This window comes from Schistocerca serialis, chromosome 4, assembly GCF_023864345.2.
Source record: "Schistocerca serialis cubense isolate TAMUIC-IGC-003099 chromosome 4, iqSchSeri2.2, whole genome shotgun sequence".
NCBI lineage: Eukaryota > Metazoa > Arthropoda > Insecta > Orthoptera > Acrididae > Schistocerca > Schistocerca serialis.
In genome coordinates, this window is record NC_064641.1 from 580,643,069 (window position 1) to 580,666,183 (window position 23,115).

General features: G+C 37.9%; 1 protein-coding gene across 2 annotated transcripts in view; it reads left to right on the forward strand.

Moving 5' to 3' along the window:
* The window catches only part of LOC126475320 (solute carrier family 22 member 7-like), a 185,736-nt gene extending 163,611 nt beyond the window's left edge, over positions 1 to 22,125 (forward strand). For both annotated transcript variants that reach the window (XM_050103103.1, XM_050103104.1), the window contains 3 exons: positions 2,819 to 3,033; positions 8,265 to 8,452; positions 21,307 to 22,125. In XM_050103103.1, coding sequence (XP_049959060.1) covers positions 2,819 to 3,033; positions 8,265 to 8,452; positions 21,307 to 21,525 — 622 coding nt within the window. In that variant the 3' untranslated portion in view covers positions 21,526 to 22,125. The remainder of the gene's footprint in view (positions 1 to 2,818; positions 3,034 to 8,264; positions 8,453 to 21,306) is intronic.
* Positions 22,126 to 23,115: the final 990 nt, after the last annotated feature.

Sequence of the window (23,115 nt, forward strand, 5' to 3'; positions counted from 1 at the left end):
CAATAAATGTAACATTAGAGAAAATGCTACATATCTTCCTGACTTTTCTGTTTGTGTTGATGATTTCTCTATTTACACATGACTTGTTATGATGGAACAAAACATACTGTACAGATGATGGACGTTCTATTAAGGTGTATTTCTGCTAGATTTGTTGTGTGCATCCATGTTACGTAAACAAGTATAACCCTGTTATGATTATAATTTTGATCTATATGCTTTACAACTCCAATGATGGAAATTTAGAGTGCAGGAACTGATCATAAAAAATAAAGTTATAGTTACTGCTCTTGGCCTATGAAGTTTTTACTTTTATATTTAATCTGATATTTTGATGTTCATGCAACAATTAAAGACAGAAATTAGTGTGTGATCTTCCTCAGTGAAGCAGTACTGGAAAAAAAATTATGTATTTATCTTTGTTGTCCTCATTCCAATGCCATTATGATCGCAGTATGTCTGGACAGATGGCTTCAATCTGTGCGCAAATTTAAGGTAAAACAAAAACTTCTTAAAATTTCCTGTCAAGTTGGTAGCTAGAATTTTACTTTCACGTTTGCTGAATGCCTTATGCATGACTCTCCTGACACTTCGTTCAGTGTTTGTTTCTCTGTGAGGTTGTAACTACATTTAAATTTGCTAGGAAGCTCTCAGTGATTTTCCAACAGTTTTGTAACATGGCTGTCAAACCGTGGTGTGTCTTTTGTATCCCTTTACTTGGCATACACAGGGTGTACATAAAGACCAGGAACACTTTCAGTTATTTACTGCACAAAAACCAAACATTGTACAGATATCATACATATGTCATTTTGGAGAGAAGCCATGATTTTTTTTTTCTCCATGTATACTGCCACAGCGTAGTTTTGTAATTTGTCAATAGTCAGCACTATTTGCAAACATGCCTAGTTCAGGTGCGAAGCGAGCTTTCTGTGAGTTGAAGTTCAACAAAAACAAGAGTGCTCAGATGTTTTCAACGGATGTTTAGAACCAAGTACAGTAAGAAGCCACCAACAAGGAACGTCATTTACCACTGGCATAACAAATTCATTTTACAGGTTGCTAATGCCTGGCAAAGAGAAGTGGATGTCCCAGTGTGATGAAGTGAATGTGGAGCATGTACGAGAGATATTCATAAGGAGTCCAAAGAAATCAATGCGTCATGCATGCTGTAAATTTGAAATGGCTCCAATGTCAGTGTGTTAAGTCCTACAGCAGAAGCTGTCTATGGAATCATTCAAATTGGAGCTAGTGCAGAAGCTCAATGATGACAATAAAGAGAAGCATTTTGAGTTTTGTTTGCAGTTGCAACAGTTGAATGAGGATGGGGATGGCATTGTTGATTGCTTAATTTTTAGTGACGAAGCCCCTTTTCACACTAATGGGAAGGTGAACAGGCATAATTGTTGAATCTGGGGTACAAAACATCCACACGAATGCATTGAATTTGAGCGTGATTCCCCGAAGGTAAATATTTTTTGTACCTTGTCAGGTTGAAAACTGTACAGGCCATTCTTCTTTGCCGAGAGCTCTGTCACTGGATATTCCTCATGTTGCAGCAATGGCTGATGCCTCAAATGCAATTAGACTCTCCATTCACTTTTCAGCAGGATGGGGCTCCGCCCCATTTTCATCATGAAGTTCATGGGTACCTGAACGTGTAGCTGCCACATCGATGGATCGGCCATGCTACAGAAGAGGACAGATGTTTCATGAAATGAAATGGCCGCCCCGATCACCAGATCTCACTCTGTGTGACTTTTTTCTGTGAAGACACATTAACGATCTGGTCTATGTACTGCCTCTACCACATGCTGTAGCAGATCTCTGGGAGAGAATATGGGAAGTGACTGCCACAGTTGACAATGCCATGCTAGGATGGGTACAGCAAGAATTTGATTACATTATTGATGTCTGCCGGGTCACTCATGGTTCACATATCGAATGTTAGTAAAAAAACTTTCAGGGTTTCTCTACAAATTGCAATATGTATGACAGTTGTACAGTGTTTAGTTCTTGTGCAATAAATAATTGAATGTGTTCCCAGACTTTATGTATGCCCTGTACTTGTTTGAAACATGTTATGCAGTACTCTCGAACTTTGTCCATTGTTTTCAATACTAGAGTTGAAATTTTCATTATAACCACTCATGTAATCTGAAATGTTTCTTGTCACTCTTGCTAAGTGGAAATGTGTTCTTCCTTAACTTTAACTGCATTTCTAAATTTCTTCGGTTCCCTCTTCATTTGCTCGGTATACAGGTTCAATAACATCAGGGATAGCCTACAATGCTGTCTCACTCATTTCTCAACTATGACTTACCTTTCATGTTCTGTGACTATTACAACTGCAATGTAGTTTCTGTAAAGTTATAAATTACCTTTGCTCCCTACATTTTATCCTTGTTACCTTCAAAATTTCTGTGGATGTAATCCAGTCAACTTAGCCAAAAGCTTTGTCCAAATCTACAATTGCTGTAAACATAGGTTTTCCCTTTTTCAGCTTATCTTCTAGGATATGTCATAGTGTCAGTGTTGCATCACATGTCCTTACGTTACTTTTATGTGGTATTCTGAAAATGTAATTTTTGCACCCTGTTAATATATTTCACAAAACTATAACTAAAAGATACGTTAGGTGAATGGGAAGGTTATTGACATTCAGGCAGCAGGTTTTACTTCAATAACGATTGTACAACAAATATTATGTTAGGGATCAGATATTACATGATATCACTCCACATTGAATGTAAACTTCTTGATGGTGCATGTTATCTTACACCCCAATGTTAATTTACCATTATTTTTTTCCTTTCAGGTCTGCTAGTGCACTTGCCATGTTCACTTTACTTTTTAGTAACACTACATTTGGAGAAAATCCTTTTCTTGCTTATATTGCACAAGGAATTCTACAGATACCTGCTGTAAGTGTGGCACACTTCGTTGGTAATGTGCTTGGGAGGCGAATTACACACTGTCTCACTTTACTGATTGCAGGTGTCCTGTCCATTGTTATGATATTTTTGCCCAAAGGTATTTATATATTTTACCAGTATATACTTCAACAATGCAATGGTAGTTTATGATGAAAATTGTTAATACAATGTTAGTTAAAACCAATTGGACAAAATAAAATGTTTGTTCATTGTAAGAGAAATTAACATACATTGTTCAGTTAGAACAATATGATTAATTCTGCTGTCAGGATGAGGACATCGCTTTCATTTTGAAAATATGTAGAGCATTTTTTAATGTTACTTAGTATTATAGAGATAGTAATAATAATAATAATAATAATAATAATAATAATAATAATGTTATTCAACATTGAATGATTCATTGCATATCTTCAAAAACAGATTACAGTTCTTGATAGTAATAAGTTCTTCTTGATGAACAAAATGATTATATTACAAATAAAATGGTTTGCTTAACACAGTTTACATATATTTTCAAAACATTTTTCATTCTGCGTGTAAGTATGATACTCTTCTTATGTGCAAAAGGGATTTAGCTGAAATTTAAGCTTAATTGTGTGAAGAATCATAACGGTACTGGGCAGCACACTGGTTAACTTCAAACCTGCATATTGTGGACCTTTTTCATATAGTGATGTTCTGTAGCTCCTGATGTAAAATTTTTATTTATTTCTGGTACTGTACTGATGCAAATCAGAACGAAAGTTGAGCCACAGTCTTCTAACAAGTAATATGGCTTTTAGAATGTACATGTTTACTGCAGTTAGCACATTAATTTTTAGGTAACGATCAACAGCATGATTCTCTATATTTTGCTCTACAGATGAGCCTTATGGCCCTTTTTTGCAGTAGTATTGGCTTATTTAGATTCTCTTTGGTTGTTGCTCTCTCAAGTTTTATTCCATAATTCAAATTAGAGACGATTTATGTGCTAGAGTGTCAACTTGTGTGCCTCAGTTTAGATTGTTCTGAATTCTTAATCCAAGGAATTTTACACTAAACTCTTTTTGGTTACAAATTAATTGCCAAAGTATTATTTAATTTCATCATTAAAACTACTGTTGTTGAACTCCATGAGACATGACTTACTGGGGCTTACATTCAAGTGGCTTTCATTAAAGTATTGAACTATTTCTTTGTGACATTATTACACAGGAAAGGCATGTAATCTGCATACAGAACTACTTTGTAACTTTGAGTGTACTATTTTATGTTATTTACATAAATTTAAAACAAAATAGGACCCAATACTGAACCCTGGGACAGAGCATATTTAATATTGGTGTTCTGGATTTGTGAACTCCACTTTCAGTTTTAAGCAGTACAAACTGTTTTTGGTTACTCTTGTAAGACATTATAAAGTCATGATTGCCTATGATACAAATGTGCCACAGCTTATCTACTGTAATAGGATAGTATCATTCACACAATCAAAAGCTTTCTCAATGTTGAAGTACATTCCTGCAACTTGTTGCATGTTCTAAATGCCATTTATCACTTTTTCAATTAACTGAGCAGATTGCTGTGCTATTTGATTTACATTTAAAGAATCCATTTTGTTTCTCAAACATTATGTTGTGCTTATTGAGAAAGGTTATAACTGTATGTAAGACTTTTTCAACTATTTTGGAAAAGACAGGAAGTATTGAGATTGGTCTGTAGTCTTCAATTTTGTATTTGTACCATTTTTAAAGATTAGTGTTACATTAATATTGAGGCCACCATGCCATGCAGAACTGGATGATTTTAAAGAGCTAGTGATCATCATTGTTTCTTTGCATTTGAAGGAGCTATGTATATGCTATGCTTACATGGATTTCCTTTAAAATTGTACAGCAGGTTGTTATTTTTGTCACTGACAGCTTCCCCTATTGAAGAATAACATCCATCAAAAATATTTGCAACTTCAAGTTGGTCTTTTATGATCATCCAACTGTGGTCAATAATAAAGTCCATACAGAATTTCTCTCTGCCTGTTCTAAAGCCATTTATCACTTCTCATACACCAGTAGTAACATTGTGTGAAGCCTGAAGCTTGTTTGTAACGTACTTGCTCTTGGCATGTATTAATAAATCTTCATAGTATTCTTGATAAATTTTGAAGGTCTCCTTTGGCTTGAGATTTTCTCTGTGATTCAACATTACACTATTGAGTAATTTTAATTTTGCTCTTGTTTCAGTGACACTATTTATCCAGGTACTTTTGTTTATATTTTTGTTCATGTAATTTTTGTGGCTACAAGTGGACAAGCGGCATCAAAACAGTCATAGAAGGCAGCAGCAAAGCTGTCATAGGAAAAGCTATTGTTCTCATGTACAGTATGTGTGCTAACATGCTGTTCAGTCTGTTAATGTTATCATTATACATAATTCTTTTGCTTACATATATTATTATATTTTAGTGACAAAAAGCACCTTATTTGCTTCAGACTCAAGCTGAACTGCATGGTGAGCAGAGATGGATAGTTTCAGAACACAAGTACTCTAGGAAAGATGGGTAATGTTTGTTATTATGTAATCCAGCCATGTTTTCCTGTTGCCAATTTCTCTAGGAAACTCATGGACCAGTGGGGTCAGATTGAATTCATTGAGTAGGATATGTACGTTTTTGGAGTTGGCGTCATTCATTTTAAGTCTATATTTACATCCCCTGTTGTTACAATATTTACAGGGCCATTTAACCCAGAAAATGTAACACCTGTGTGCGTTTATACCACCAAATGGGTTAGATTTTTGAAAACTATCTCTCTACAGGCTCCAGGTGACCTGTACACAGCAATAACTGCTATGTTTACTGTACCTTGTTCTAGATTTATTGCAGAAAGTTCTGCAACTCACTTTATGGAGAAGGCACTTATGTCAATAACACTGAAATTAGTTGAGTTTACAGTGACGATTGCTACACCACCGCCAGTCTTGTTTTTCCTGCTCCAAGGCAGAACGAAACTTCATGGAGAGTGGTTGACTGATGCTAATTAGTGCTCAGTTATGACTACATTATCTGGCCTGTCAACACATGAAATTATAACCAGCTCATTGTGCTTGTTTTTAAGACTACCAAGATTATGATGTATGACATACCATCTGAATTTCTTCTGCTGGACTATACAGGATGATGCAGGGCTACCAAACTATTCAGTAGGCTTTAAAAGTTACCCTGGGTTGCCTGCAGTCACAGTTTGAGGCAGATCTTGATTTGGTGGCTTGTGCCATTCCATGTTCATCCACTTATTTACACTGCTTTGTGGGGAATTTTGTCTAATTTCTTCTACAGTTGATTTACTAACAGTGTTTTTGCATCTTTTATTCATGTGGATACCTTGAGTTGTATGCAGGTCTCTTTCTAGATTACTGACATTTACCAGAGACACATTGTGAAATTTATTACATATTTTTTTAAGCCTATCGTGTGTCTTTTGCACTCCAATATCACAGATAGATTGTTCCATTATACTGTGTGTCTGTGGAGTATTAGCGAAAATTACTTTAGTGATAATTAACTTACTGAGTGTCCTTTTGTGTACCTGATAGTGTCATTTGCTTGATTTTTCACTATATCATTCATACCTCCCATGATTATGATGAAATCATTAGATGAGAATGATTCACTATTTTGCACACATGGCTTCACTGTAACAGAAAGAGGTGCTCCTGGTTCAATGTGATCCACGCCCATAAAGTCATCTTGGGTACTCACGATGTTTTGCACTGTTCTGTGACCATGACAGTCTCCATATATTAGAATCCATCCTTTCTTATGTTACTGATTCACCTCACTTCTTCTGTTGTTCTCTTGGGCCAGTGTCTTACGCACAGTTTCAAGGATTTCATTGTTGTTATCTTGGAGAGTTTGTTTACATTTGCTTATGTGCATGTGATACAGATGCACTTGATACAAAGGATGCTTTATATAGTGTAGGTGTGCAAAAAGTGAAATGTCTGTGACTAAGTGATTTTTGACAAAGAGCATAATGTAGTGTGGTAAAAGTTATGAATGAATACCGTGGAAGCAACCATTCTCTTTGAATGTACACATAATGCTGCAATTGATGTATGTTAAAAAAGCTAATGAAGGTGAAGCGCATTGCTTGCATCAAGAGTTGAAATTTATTTGCCTAATCCAAGGATATGGGCATCACAGTCTTGCCATATCTGTGAAGTAAGAGTGTCAGTCTGGGTCAAATTCAATAGTAAAGTTAATTAATCAGGGAGGTTAATATGAAGGGGTCATCTACATCACAATCACCATCTTCATCTTCTTCCTTCCAAGTTCTACATCTCTTGGCCTGTTACAGTCTTTTTGATAAGTTCTCCTGCCATATTTTCATTGGTTGATGTAATGGTCTTGCACAATTAATGTTGTAGTGTAGCATGGATTTTGGGATCCTCTTTGAGTTCATTCATTGTAAATATTTCCTCCAGTTCTGATACTTCTAAATATAATGTGTAATAACTTCCAGTTACTTCTTTCAGTGCATATTCATTTCTTTTGTGTTCCTATTTGGTGTAACAGGCAGTTCATCTCAAGAATTTCGTTTAACAGGCTGTTAGTTTCTTGGCACCTCTGCTTTTATGGTCCAGGCTTCACTGCCTTAGCATATCAGGTCTTAGAAAGGGGTATTATGGAGTACTTCCATACTAGGGAAGGTTTCATTACATTGCTACTGACTCCCATTGTTTTTGTGTACCTGATGGCTTTTCAGATAAGTCTATTTCTTCCAGAAAGATAGTTTATAACCTAAATATCTGAGTGTGACACTGTTCACAGTGATCAGACTATTAGGTGGGGATGCCAAGTTTAGTGGCTCCCTTAATGCTATTCAGAATGTGTAGGCTTATGCTGGCATTGGGTTTCACCCCCTCCTTCCTGTCATCACCACTACCACCATAGTCATCGTCATCATAAAATTCAAACATAGTAAAACACCTAACCTGTTCACCAAGACTCAAAAACATACATATGACACAATACCCAGGAAGAAAATGCTGTCTTACTAGAAATCAGAGTTACACTTTTTACATTTCATCAGGATTGCCATTTGATGTGAATATCTGCCTGCCATAAGGATCATGGGCTCTTAGTGGCCACATTATGCTATGAGAAAATTACATATTAATCGATTTGATATTTGGACTTCTTATGGCTGTTTACATAAGGTGGAAAAATGTGCTGTTAGGCCAGTGATATGATAATATGACTGATAAGTGCCTGTTCACTTCTTTTTGAATGTGTCAATCAGAACTATATCTCCAGTGTTACAAAAGATAAAGGAACATATTTTTCAGAGTCATCGCCTGCATGGATGGTGTTAACTGGATCTTTGCTACTCCAGTTCTGTTCACACTGCTCAGTGTCACTCACAAATCTGCAGAGCATGGAAATACACCCTACTTGCATTAGACAGATCAGTTTAGCTATGGAGTATATTCTTCTTACATGTGTCCACTGCCTACCACCATATCTTGCACACCTGGTATGTATTATGGGTTTGAATTTGCTGGTTGTGAGATACATGACTTACAGCATTTACTGTGATAATTATTCTGCCTTCACAAATTTTTCATCTCTGACTGTACCAAGAGTAATTCATATTTTCATGATACATTATTAATCAAATAAGTCTTCCATTCAGTAATGTTCATCTTCAGCTTGTTCTAATTCTACTATCATTATTTCTTACCTAAAACTTTATATCTTCAAACAGTACATTTTTGTTGTACTTTACGCTTTCCTATGCCATGAAATCTATGTTAATGTTATTATTTACACTTATTAATTTTATAACTAATTCTGTGGCTCACGTAAGAACATGCATTAAAATTTTCTTTTGTAATTACATTTGCGATAAATGACATTGTGTGCTGAAAATATATTTCAAACAATGGAAAATCCAGAATGGATTAATGACAATATTAGAAAAGGACAGATTGTTACCATATAGCAGGGATGTTGAGTCGAAGACAGGCTCAACAAAAAGACTACTAAATATGTAAGCTTTTGACCAGAAGGCCTTTTTCCAAAAGAGACAAAAAGAAACACACACACACACACACACACACACACACACACACACACACACACACACACACACGACTTTGCTTTGTTTATTAGGTAGATTTGTGATTATATTTTTGTGCAATATATTTTTTTCTGATAAATGTTAAGAATTACCTACAGGACATCACTCTTATGTAGTGTCTTAGCCATTGATGACAGCTATAATTTTCCTCTTCTGACCTAACAACACAACTTACAATTCCTTCATGCATTTCATTCAGGTGAAAATGAATATTTATGCACTTTACTACAGATTTATCTGTGTCTCCACTTACGATGAATATTCATTGTTGTTGGTATTCATTATACAGTAACTTCTGGTCCACAACTCTTATTAGGGTTCAGGCTGTAATAACATAAATCATCAGATTTCATTTACAGTATTCATTTCCCAGAGTTCGCCTTCTGTTCACATTTTCCAACACTAGTTGGATGATATCAACTGACCTACATTTTCAACTTTCTAATCTTTCACTCTGAATACAGTGTGTTATCAAACTTTCTGACAGATCAAAATTGTGTGATAGGCTGGAATTCAAACAAAAAATCTTCACTTACATTGGCAATGCTGTAATGAAGCTATCCAGGCATGATTCACAATGTACCCTCACAGCATTACTAAAGCATGCAACAAGTGATTTTTGCCACTTTCAAAACTGTCATACTGTGAGCCTTCATACTGCCGTGCCCCTGCACTAAGTCCAAGATGTAGGCACAGGCGGCCATAATTAAATACACTTGGTTATGCAACAACTCCATTATTAACAGCAATCAAATTAAATCAATTAAATCAAAAAACTCATAATAATCACATTCAAAATGTCGCATGATTGTATGGCCATAGTGAATGGCTTCAGCATTGATCCTGGAGAGAACACACTCATCAGTGATCAAGCATGCACTGCAGTCTCATGGCCACAGAAGAGCAATGGATGCATGACTAGCTGAGCATGCAAATAGTCTTCCTTCTCATGAATATCACTTAATTTGTGGTCACAAGAAATGTAGCAAATGAGTGATGGCTGTCTGGATTGTGTACTCAGTGGTGGGAAGCACACATTGTGCTCAAACCACATGGACTGTGGCTTGCGAGACTGAAGGATGCACAGATGTCCATTAGGTTTTGGCAGCTAGCTCACATTGCTGTCTCTCATTGTGTCCTGTGCACTAGAAGGTGCTGCATTGTTGCCTAGCTTTCACCTAATGATACTTCTGCATGGGAAGCACATTGGCTAATATCAGTCTGTTGATTGTGTCATCTCCAACTGCAGTGCTGCCATCCATGGCTGAGGTAATGGCTGCCACACAGCTTGGTAGGTTCAAGAAGGAAAAATGTCCCATTCAAAACTAGCATATGTTTGTGTCTCACTCGCTAGTGGTGGTGTCAGCATGAGTGAGATGGCAGCAGTTTGTGATGTCATGTGTGGCTGGTGTGATGTGCAGGGGTGAGACAAGGGATGTGTGCAGGCTGCAGCATGTGGTGTGACATCATTATGACACAGCATTGGCATTTGACATGGACACAACAGCTGGTAAATGTGTCATAGTCCACTGGCCTCTGTGGTGGGGCTGGCCAGTGCACCTATGTGGAGCACAGTGTGTTTGGCTGTCTGAGTAGGGTGGTAGTAGGTTAGGGTCCAGTTGGCTTTCGGTGACAGCTGGTGGTGTGAGTGAGTCACCGGCAGCTGCAGTGATGGGCTCTGTCTGGCTGGTCGTTTGCGGAGAGTCATCTGTTAAAAGTCTTCCACTAGGTCAAAGAAATGTGCAGTGACTGGCTCTGTCACAACATACACTGGTTTGATTCTGTCAATCAAGACTTTAGTTGGCCTACCACTGTACTTGATCTCTGATGTATTCTCACAATGGCTTGTCAAGTGGTGCAGTCCCAAATACGGCAGCCAAATTGTGGCTATACTGTGTTATGTGCAGTGTGACGTGTGCAGTGCTTTAGGTCTGCATGGATGAAGGTTGTGCCAGGGCCATGCCTTGTCAGTGGGTGTGGTCAGAGCCCAGCCATGTGACTGCTCAGTCATTATACTAGTGGAGTGGCAGGGGTGTCATGTAGTGGCAGTACTTCCTCAATGAAGTATCCGGGGATGGAGAGTGACTGGTCATAGAATAGGTGAGACATGAATTCTTCCTTTAGGGTCACTCACAGGCTGAGGGGTCTGAGTGACTGTGCCTCCATACAGTTTGTGTTGTGACACAATAGGGATGCCATCAGCATCTGATGGAGCCCCTTGACCATGCTGTTAGACACTGCGTGGTAACTTGGGTGGTGTAGCCACACACCAGAGTTGGATGAGGCATTTGAATAGTGCATAGTTGAACTGGCAGCTGTGGTATGTAGTTATGTGGCTGGGGTAGCTGAAGACTGCCACTTGCGACCTTCTCAGTGGTGTTGCCCACTGTGGGTGTCATCTCTGGCCAGCAGAAAAAGGGGTCCAACATTGTGCAGAGGTAGTGCTTGCCTTGGGATGGAGGAAACAGACCTATAGGTCCACACAGAAATGCGTCAGGCAGTGAGTCACATTGAAGTAGGTGCCGATGGGCACATGGGTGCGTGTGCACCAACTTTGGGATGCTGTCATGCTATGTAGGTGCATGCCCACTGATTGCAGTCTTTTGGAGTCCAGACCAGATGACATTTGACCACAAGAGACACCATTGTGTTTGTGCCGGGATGTGATAACCCGTGGACACAAGTTCAAGGCAAAGTGTCAGAATTTCTCTGGGAGAAACAGGGGATGTTTGCCTGTCATAACGTCACATCAAACCCCGGAGCAGCCCGGGATTGGCACCAGTTCTAGATGTAGGCTGCTGGAGGTATCCTGCAGTTCTCCATCACCCTCCTGGTTTTGAGTGACATCTTTTAAGTTCACCAGGCTGGAGATTTATGTACAGTCATGGGTCAAACAGTGAACAATGACGTTGTCCATCCAGGAGATGTGGCAGACGTCTGTTGTGAACTGTGACACATATTGCAACAGCTATAGTTAGCACAGTGAACAGTTGCTGTTGTGGATCTGGAAAACATGTGTTATCAGGTTATGGTTGATGAAGGTGATGAAGTGGCAGGCGTCTACCAATTAACAGAAGTGTTTCACCACCTGATACACAGCCAGCAGCTTGCAGTTGTATATGCTACAAAAGTATTGTGATGCTGATTACTTCTTCAAGAAGCAGCCAAGTTACTGCAAACATCTATAATGCATTGTTGATGTGCTGTGCTAATAGCAGTCTGACTGGAATCCACATCATCTGTCCAATCAGCATTGTGTATTGGATGTGCAAGAAGTGTCTTTTTGATGAGGCACCATTTAGACTTGGTAAAACTATGCTCCATTTTGTCAGTCCATGTAATGGGAGCCCTTCCTCTTGCAATGGGACCATATTGTCCTGCAATCAGGGGCTCAAGCACCAGATGGCACCAGAAGTAGTGCCTGCTACTCTGGGGCAGACCATCTGCTGGTTGTGGTAATTGTGCCAAGGTTGCCAGCTTATGACCAGGTATATGGCATCCCTTCCAGCTTGAGGAAAATGATGATGAAGCCATCTTGACTGTGTCCACAAATACTGCACCCCTTTGCTACATGGAGGGGGAGAGAATGAAGAGCAGCACAGTGGATGGCCACAGGGAGGCAGGTCCTGCATTGAGTGATGTGGGATGTCCATGGGTGTGGGAGCTCTTGGCAGCTGTGACAGCGTCCTTGGCATCTGGAAGCTGAGATTGTGAAGTGACTGCTGCAGCAGGTGTGGGCAAAGAAGGTGTCACTGCAAAGGGAGTTGGGAACAGACCTGAAATGAGAACAAAACATGCAGGTTGACGTGTGCAGTAATGAGGGCATGAAATGCTGCATCATACTCATGAGAGAGGCTGGCCATGACTGTATCTTCGTCGTGAAGGCAGGTTCAACATACTTGCTGCATCTTCATAGAATGCCCAGAGCAACAATGTGTATTATAAAGTGCCCATAGTGCTGCAGGTGCAGCTGTCATTCATCTGTCTTTTGATTTTTTTATACTGTAACATATGGACCGTGACTGGTCAGGTAATGCATCAGTCCACTTAATGGGTTAAGCAATATAATTTTTAGCCTCTCCCTGATCTTGGGGAGAAATTTGTATTTTATCCTGCCTGTGCCTGATGTGTCCAATTCATTTTGACACAGTTGGAATGTGATATTTTATATTATCTATCTTGTATTGGCCTCAGTCACAAGTATCTTTTGTACTTAAATTTTATTGCCTTTCATTAACCAACAGAGTGCTCCCTTTTACCTGATCTCTGTGTCCAATGGGAATATTCATAGAATTACTAACAGTGCATGATTTGGGGTAGTGCAGTAGGTACCAGTTATTTTATTAGCACTCTCTGTTGGACTCTTCTGGCTCAAGAAGCTGGTTTCATAAACTGCAATCTGTGAGCCCAAATGTTCACACCATATCCTACAACTGATGCTAATACAGATAAGTGGTGTGCTCCAATGGATTTTAAGGGAAGTTTGTCTGGTGCAGCATAGTAAGTTTGCTGTGACTGAACATCAACAAAGCTATGGTAAGGAAATCAAATTTAATGAAACCTGCATTCTGTTTAAGCAGCCCAGCCTTGATGAAATGTAAAATCATAGAAGCCACAGAATAATAAAACACCCTAACAACATGAACATAGAGGATGGATGAAGGATTGCCCAATCCTTGCTGCCAGCCTTAGGAGTCCAGTAGGCCACACCAACAACACATAACAACCGCCTCATGAGGTGCATCCAGGAGGAGAAAAACAGGTGCCTGCTTCATTCAACAACAAGCAACAATCATAGCAAACAATGCAAGAAGCAATAGATAACAGCTGCTCTCCAGTCTATCCACCATAGCAACCTATTATAAAATAGTCCCCACTCCTTGTGCCTCAGGTGGCAAATTGTAACAGCATCATTTTAAAATTATGGTGTAATGTCATACTCAGTGACTCAACACAGTTAAAGCATTGCAGTAGACCCAGGAGGAGGCCACTGTAACCATGGGCAAAACATTAGTTTCTCCTGCATAGTTTATTTTTACATTATGACATGGTATGACATTCAGAAAACTTTTACATGAACTGATTCTGGCCACAGAAACCTATACAATTAGATTTTCAAAGTGATCTCATTATATCACAGGAAAGAGTTACATTTCTCTTCAGCTTAGTTCAAATGATTCTGGACATTGACATTGTAAGTAGCATCTCTCTCTCTCTCTCTCTCTCTCTCTCTCTCTCTCTCTCTCTCTCTCTCTCTCTCTCTCTCTCTGTGCCTTTAAACACACAAGCAAGCTGTGACACTAAAGCATAAGTGACCTCATCATAGTAGGTGGAGACTCTCGATCAATGTGATGTTTTGCTGATGTCCTGTGTCCATGCTTCTTTTATCATCTCTGTTCATATATCAACAAGAAGCATGCACAGTGGAGGCTAATTACCTATGAACATCTTTCATCTGATTTTGAGAAAGAGATGAAGCAACTTATTACATCACAATCAACTTGCTAAGATGAAAGACATCTGTAAATTAACTTTATTAACAGATTACAAATTTATGATAATGTTGTGCATTTTAATAAATTATTTATGTTACTAAAGTAAATGTCTAGTGAGATTGAACCCAATTTATTCATTCAACAAAACCTGAATTATCATGCATATTTAATCAGTCTGTTTCAATTTATAGTCTCTTAGTTTACCAATCATAGTTTGCATTTCCATTTTTGGTTAAGTATTTATTATTCAGTTTAATTGATAAAAGGATATTGCATCATTTTGATATCTTCATTCTTTGTTAATGTAACTTCTTTGATTCAATAGTGAATGTAAGTGTTCAAATTAAGTTGTTTATCTTATTACACTATAGTAAATGGTTTTCTCTTTACCTGCTCCATTACATTAACAGCCAATTACTTTACTTACATGTCACTGCATTGTCAAAACCCATGCAAAGTTCTTGTCATGTTCGGCCGGCTGGTGTGGCCGAGCGGTTCTAGGCGCTTCAGTCTGGAACCGCGCTACCGCTATGGTCGCAGGTTCAAATCCTGCCTCGGGCATGGAGGTGTGTGATGTCCTTAGGTTAGTTAGGTTTAACTAGTTCTAAGTTCTAGGGGACTGATGACCTCAGATGTTAAGTCTCATAGTGCTCAGAGCCATTTTCTTGTCATGTTCAACCAGACTCTTATCACGATTTCATTATTTTTAATCAGTTGTAGTCTGATGTTACCAGCTCATAACAACCAAGTCTTATCAACTTTTTTGAGATGTAAAAGTTTCAACATTTGTTTACCATAAGGAGTTAAATGCTGACATTTGACTATATACTACTTTCCATGATTTCTAATCTCAGATTTTTGATGAGTCAGCATGCATGGAAACAAACATTCAAAACCATAATCATTGTCCATATTAGTCTGCTTGTCTTTGACTACTTTGGAGAACACTGCAACATTGTGACTAACTGCCACTATACAGTTTCATTCCTTTGTAAGAACTACTCACATGTCATCCATGAGACCAGTACTGTGAATGTACATCATCATCTTTGTGGTGTGGGTATCAGTCTCCTAACTTCTCTACACAAAGAAATGGTGAGGTCATTCCTTCCATGGATCCACCTGATTTAGGCATAAACCATCTTTTCTCAGAATACACCTACCCTTTACTCTTAAACACATCCATTGTACAGTACGGGCCATGCCTTCCATGAATTCACCTGACCATGAACTAGCCCATCCCTCTTACAGGCCTGTCTACCCTTCCTCTCTCCCATACATAAAACTGATTCCACCCCATATTAAAATTTGAAATTGTATGCACAGCCCTTACTTCCAAAATTGAAATTTCTTCTTAGTTTAATGACTTTTACCTGGCTGATTAACACGGAAGTTTCCTGCGTCCTTCTTTTATATCCTTCCTTTACACTTTCTGCAGTGCCATAAGTCTCATATCTTATCAGAATATTTCATAAAAAGCCTTCACTCACATGCATTTGTCTTTAAGGGTTGTTCTTCAAGAACTTGGTCCTTGTTACTAGATTATAATATTGATCTTTGCTCTTCATTATTCACACAGTTAAAAGCCGCTTACTCAAATCCATGGAGAAATTCAGACAAGTGTTCCTTCAATTTGTTATTTTTTCATTTCAATTACATGGACACCATTCAGAACACCACTTCATTGGCTGTTAATTTCTATTTTTTTTTTTTTTTTTTTTTTTTTTTTTTTTTACTATATATGAAATATTTACTTAATAGCTCTTCAATTTTTCTTTATTACATTAAAAGATGTAATATATCCATAATTATTACTGTTTTTGTACACTCACACAAACCCTTCTGGCATTAGTGAATTGCTCAGATATAACTTGAGTTTTTTAGTTTGATTTTGCTCCTCATCTGTTGAACACATCATCCATATTTTCTTATTGGTGATAATGCCTCAGAAAACAGTTAGTGTTCCCTGTTGTTTCATTTTTGCATACTTATTAGCATGTTACCTTCTCCTTTCTGTACTCTTGTTGGTACTCTTACTTCTTCCTGTATTAACTGACATTGATAACAAGTGCGTGTTAAGATAATATCCAAGATCTCCTTGTCCATGTGTAAAAAATAAGGAATTGTCTATGTCAATGTGTCTTTTATTTGCTACCCTTCACCATCTCTTGACATTGCCTGTGAAAGCAAGTCATAATTTTTACAATGCAGCACAGATAGAAGAGTTTCAGTGATAGAAATGTATGAATCTAGAAAGAGGGAAGATTGAACTGGTACTCTTGTTGGACAGAATGAAAGGAAATAAGAGTAAGTAGGCAGACCCCCAAAGATAAGTTCCCATATTTAAAAAAAAAAAAAAAAAAAAAAAAAAAAAACAACACTCATCTGATGTGCGGCCTCAGCAGTGTTGAATTCCAGGATTATATGGAGGCTCTAAAACTCCTGGGTTCCATGGTTGACAGAAAACTATCAATCAATAAACACACAGTGTGTATGTACACTCCAAACTCTCCCATATAATGTACCTTCTAAGCAGATGAAATAGTGTTTAACTGAGCAGTACCTCATAACAGTATACTATGCTCTGTTTCATAGCCACATCAATATGGCCTGATTAATGGGAGGGGGGGCACACTTTAGGTTGCAAGGATATGTTAATGCAACAAAAAACCTGCCAGGATCGTCACTTCAAACAGAAGACTGAAACATTGCAAGTGTATATTTGCCTTGTTAGGAATATTTTCAGCCAGTACATATTTTCATGCCCCATCAGCATAAAAAAATGAAAAAAACTGGAAGTTTTCAGCATGAGTCAAGAAATACATAATTATGACATCCACAAGAAGAGGACGCTGAAATACCAAGCTGATAACTGTCTGGACCACAATATAGTGTTCCAGTAGTTGCAATGTCTGCTGCCAGGGTTATTCACAAGGAAAACTGTGCAGGACTCTAAACAGCATCCATCATACTTTATTGGAAAATTTATCAACAGTGACAAAAGTGATTGAGCAAAATAATATTGTTTGCATTTGTTATATAATGTTGTTATGTAATATGTCTTTGTTGAGAATAACTTTCTTCATATGTTCCATGAAAAATTGTAAACAACAAGTGTGTGTGTAATTTTTATGCGGTCTGTCCAGTCGTGACAGGTAAATGATGCAGATTTAATAATAAAGGGAACCAAAGTAATATGGTCACCATAGTTTATCAAAAGTGCAGCAATATTGCTCATCAGATAGTGTACAATGATGAGGTATCTGTTACTAGTACCTTATTAATTGTGTCCTTCAGTTGACTTGCCTCTTCAAAAACCCATATTTTTGAGGACCCATCCTGTGTAGCAGTCTCTTGCATAGTATTTTTTCACACGTCTTGCCAAGAACATTCAGAAGATAAACCGATCTGTAGGAATTCTGTATCTTTAAAGCCTTCTCTTGCCCATTAACTAATCACCTCTTCAGCATTATTCCATGCTGCAAGTATCTTTCCTTGCAAGACACACAGTTCACACAAGTAACAATCTATTTGCTCCTGTAAGGTTTGTGTTACTTTGGTATGAATACTGTCTGATCCTGGGAACTTTCTACTTTTCAGTCTTTCAATTATTTGCGTAAATTCTTCTTGTACAAAATCTTGTTTCTATAGTCTTCACATAACATTTTCTGTAACCTACATTGATTTTCAGTCTCATTATCTTTATTGTTTGCAAGCAGTGTTTCCATTGACAGGGAGCTGACTGTTTGTGACTTCTTGGTACTATACCATCACATCTTTTTAGAGTAGAAAAGACTTTTAGTGATCATATTTTCTTGCAAACTATTTTGTATGACATTCCTCAGGAACCAGTTTGTAAGTTAATCTCTGCAATCTGTTTCCATCACTCTATTTTTGTTTCCCATGATACATCACTAAAATTCATAGCTTTATCTATGCAGTCTTCAGATTCATTCTTCTTGGATCATCTTAATTTCTGTTGTGTTTTGGTCCAGATGCAAGGCACTCATCTAGCAAGACCTCTCCTAATGGGTATAGAGGCCTCCTTGCTCTATGTATAGCCACTGTCAGTTCTTGTCCTTCAACATCTTCATCAACATCTAGCTATAGACTTCCCACACATGGAAACACTTCCTTGAAATGATATTCAGGTGTTATGCATACATTTTTTTGTGGTGTGTTGGATTTCCTGTTCATTGGTGATAAAGTGTATGATGATGATATGATCACTCAATGTCATTCTGCTCTCAACCTTCCAGTCTTTCATACAGCATGCTGCTGCGGTATTTGCTAGAGTGACATTCATATTTGATGACTTTGTGACTTTGCTTTAATAGATCAGCAGACTATGAGGTGTATTCAGTACCTCTTGGTTGATTTCCATGATGGCTTCTTCTAGTTGCCTTTCACAGTCATCAGTTATGCAGCTATGCCAAAATACTGACTTCACCTTTGCATCAGTGGAATACACAATGGGCTTAATTCAACTCAGGTGACTGAAACCTTCAGCCTTAGCAGATACTAGTTGATATAATCACTAAATTTGCCTTTTTAATATGTGAAAACCAGGATACCACTCTCCTTCCCAGTTAACATTAACAAACAGATTGTGCATTCTGAAAAATACTGCAATATTTTTGTCTTGGTAATGGTTTTGTTACATATTGTTATTGATACCATAGGACATTGTCTTGGATGACTATCTTGGCAGTTATTGGCATACTGGGGACTTTTCCTCCCTTAGTTCATTACAAAGTATCATATTCATGATCTATGGAACAAGTGCTAATCTAATCTAATCTACTCTTGGAGGCATAATAAACTGAACTTCAACTCTTCTGCCACTTTTCTAGTCTAATGTAGTACATTGGCACTTCTCATGGCCAACTGCTGTACTAAGTGACTCTTGTAAGAGAGGCAAAGGGCTGCATCTTCTTGATGAAGACATGGAACTGGAGAAGTAGCATCAGGTTCATGGCCAGAGGAGGGTGATGGGAGGGCAGATGAGATCTGGTGCAGCAAGAATGGAGTTGTATCATTATCCTCAAATGATGTTTCCTGTGCTGTACCAACTTCATGAGGAAGCCTGGTCATGGCTGCATCTTCATGGTGAAGGTACAAAGTTGGTGGGCAGCATCAAACATGGTGGGGATGGGCAGTAGTCAGACAAGAAAACAGTGATAGACAACTCCCATTGCTGCAGCATGTAGACATAAACATCAAGCCAGGGCAGTGCCATTCTTGAGAGGAGGGCTGTGTGACTGCAACGTGCAGAGCAGCAGCAGCAGCAGCAGCAGCAGCAGCATTGTTTGGTGTGGTTGCAGGAGGCTGGCAAAAGAGATGCAGATGATACTGGACAATGCAGTGACATAACTTGATCATCAATGCCAACTTTAGTGCCCTGTGTGGTAGGCTGCACTCAATAAACAAGTTCCCAAGTAGCATACAAGTGACACTTTATTAATACTGCACAAAAAGAACAAAGTTCAACATAGTGTAGCTTCTGAATGGTATAACTGAAAGGATCGTCCTCATGAGATATGAATATTTGTGAAGCCAACAGTATGTCATGACCAAGGTGGTGATACTAGTCCATTGTGACATGGGTCACTATGATAACTGCAATGGCCGCTAAAGTACGAAGTCTGGGGAATGTCAGCATCGGACGGACAAAGACTCTGAAACAGATAACTGGCAGATTGCCATTGCATGGCTGTTTTGAGCTCTGAATAATAGGCCATGAAGGCCCATGCATTATGTTGTGAGTGTGAGTGTGAGCACTACTGCCTGCTTGCAGTGAAATAACATTTTTATAGGCAGGAAGATTATCGTGCAGCACTGAGTGTGCACTTGATGGTGGATGCAGCATGGTCCCTGTGCTGGCAACACCACTGTTGCCAATGTGCTTGCTGCTTAAAAGTGAGACTGGATCCACAGGTGGCAGCTGCTAAAGATCAGCATGTTATGATTTGTCTGCAGTAATGTTTCTATTGCATGGCATTGGCAGTGCTTGGCACATGACTGCGTGTGATACGGGGGCAGACTCCCACACCGCATGCAGATGTTATGTAAGAAGTAGAGGTCACTGGCATTTGACCACATATGACAGTGCTAATATCCTTCTTGCTTCAATAATTTAGCATGCTCATGTATTAATGAATTGGAATGATTCCTTAACTAGCAGATATGTTTTACTGGTGCATTCTTAGTCACAAACCAGAATGACACCATTGTTACCAGGAAATTAAACTCCCATCTTGCTTGCTTCTACTCACCTCTTCATTTCCTGTCCACATCAGAGTGCTCCTTGTTAGCTTTCTGCCTTCAGAAATACAAATTTTCTTGTTTCTTTGTGTTTACTTACATTCTACCAATATCAAGTCCTCATTTTTGTATTCCTGTGTTCATTCCTGTTTTTATGATTCCTGCTTTTCTTCTCTATCTCCTGTCTGCAGTTGCACATTCCTGCTTATTCAGTGGCCTGTGTCTTTACTGTGCACTTTGCTTCAGAAATAGTGGTGATATCTGCCCCTCCCCTTCCCCCCTCCAAAAACAAATCGGGCATGCATAATTTTATTTCTACATCATTCTTATTGTTTAAATGAGTTTTGTGTTTTTCAGGAGTTATAGAATTGTATATCTAGGTTTCATACAGTTCTTTATTAATATGCTTATGATGTAACAAGCTGTTTCTAGATCAATGAAATTGCGAGATGTTGGCACAAACATTGTATTTGGACCTTTCTGTTATAGGAAAAAGTGGCTGGCCCTCAGTACATGTTTAGTGTTCTTGCAAGTGTATTACTGATTACATCATTTTTGGTATCATTTGTGCCTGAATCTCTTAATGAGAAACTTCCAGAGACAGTAGAAGATGCTGCACTCTATGGTCGTTCTCAGAAGTACTGGAGCTTTCCAAAGAAGAAGAGGGCCAGACAAGAAGCAATAGAGCTATGCAAGTGTGTGTCTTAAATTTAGAAAAAAGAAAATATTATGGAGTGTACTTTGTATGAAAGAATGCCACTGAAAAAGCAGCACAACTTCAAAATTAATTAAGAAATAATGGCCAGTTATTTATGGCGGTACTGTTTACCATGAATTACACTACCCATATTTTGAAGTTCTGAGAATTATGAGTAACAACAAATGTAATTTACTGTACATGTAACTTAACTATGGTACATATAATAAGTCTGTAAAACATGGTCAGAGATTTCTGTGTTATTAATTGGACATATAAAAATTCACTTAGCTGGAATATCTTTAAATAAGATAGCACAACTATTTTATTACTAATTATACTCCCACCGTTTAAAACACAAAGAACAATATTGTGAAATTCTGTGTGTGATGCTAATTCCTCAATGAAGTGAGAAACAGGAAGGATGAAAAATAAGAGAACCATTAGAAGTACTTAAGATTTGGCAATTTCGTGTACTATCTTCATGTTGTTGCATGAAAATGTTAGTCATTTCAAGTAATACAATGTTTCTAATATTATTTTTCTCAAGCTAGTGAGGAGATTAACACCGATTTCAAACTTCTATAGTTCCTTCATATGATTGAGATTCATTGTAGCTGTAAACATGTAAGGTTTCCTCTGCTTACTGTCAAATGTATTATTTTAATATTTTAAATTAGTTCTAACATTGTTGAGGAATGTTGTCAAAATGAAAACCATTGACTTTATGAAATTGCTTTTTTATATTTATCATTACAAGTTATTTCATACTTATTCATCAATCTCAGATCATGTGTATGATATGGATATCGATATGTATGCAATAATAAAATTTTACATTAAAAATTAGATGTCACATTAAAGAACTAGATGTCTGGTTTAGGATATCATGCTATTATAAAAAATCTTCTTCACAAACACTACTGTTGATTAATAGATTTTGTACATAACTTTCAAGAGAATTCTATGGTAGGTCTCTAAACACCATCAGTAATTTATTATACAGCTTTCTGCCAGTATATTGAAACTATTTTTGGACTGACTTAATATATTATATTCTAAGTTTGTATTGTATGCCAATCCTTGCTTCACATTTGTGAATATAAACTCTGTAAGTTAAATACTCTCCATGTTAGTTTTATTGAGAACAATTGGCTTTAAATTAGAGTTTTAATTTAGAGGGAAGGTACAGTTACTATTTTTAGTTTCTTGAAATGTGGCATGACTCTGATATTAATGCCTGTAATTGTTCTCACTGCTTTTCTTGAAACATAAACATAGTAGCAAGTAAATCACGTGTGGTAGTTTAATGTACAGTTGGTCTGTACATGCATCTCACTTCAGTTGTGTAACCATGTGAATTCTTACCTTTTCACTTAGTTGTGGAGCCAGAAGTATATTGTTTCAGCTCAGTTTTTATTTGATGTTAGTTCATTTTTGTAGCCACTGTGTAGACATATCAACCATTATGAGTTTTCTTTTCACTTCATCTATGTTAGGATCATTCGTTATGATGGTTGTATCATCAGTATCTATTATAAGAGTGTAGGGCAAAGAACCAGATAGATTATTCTTGTATACAAGGAAAAAGGGCCCAGGGC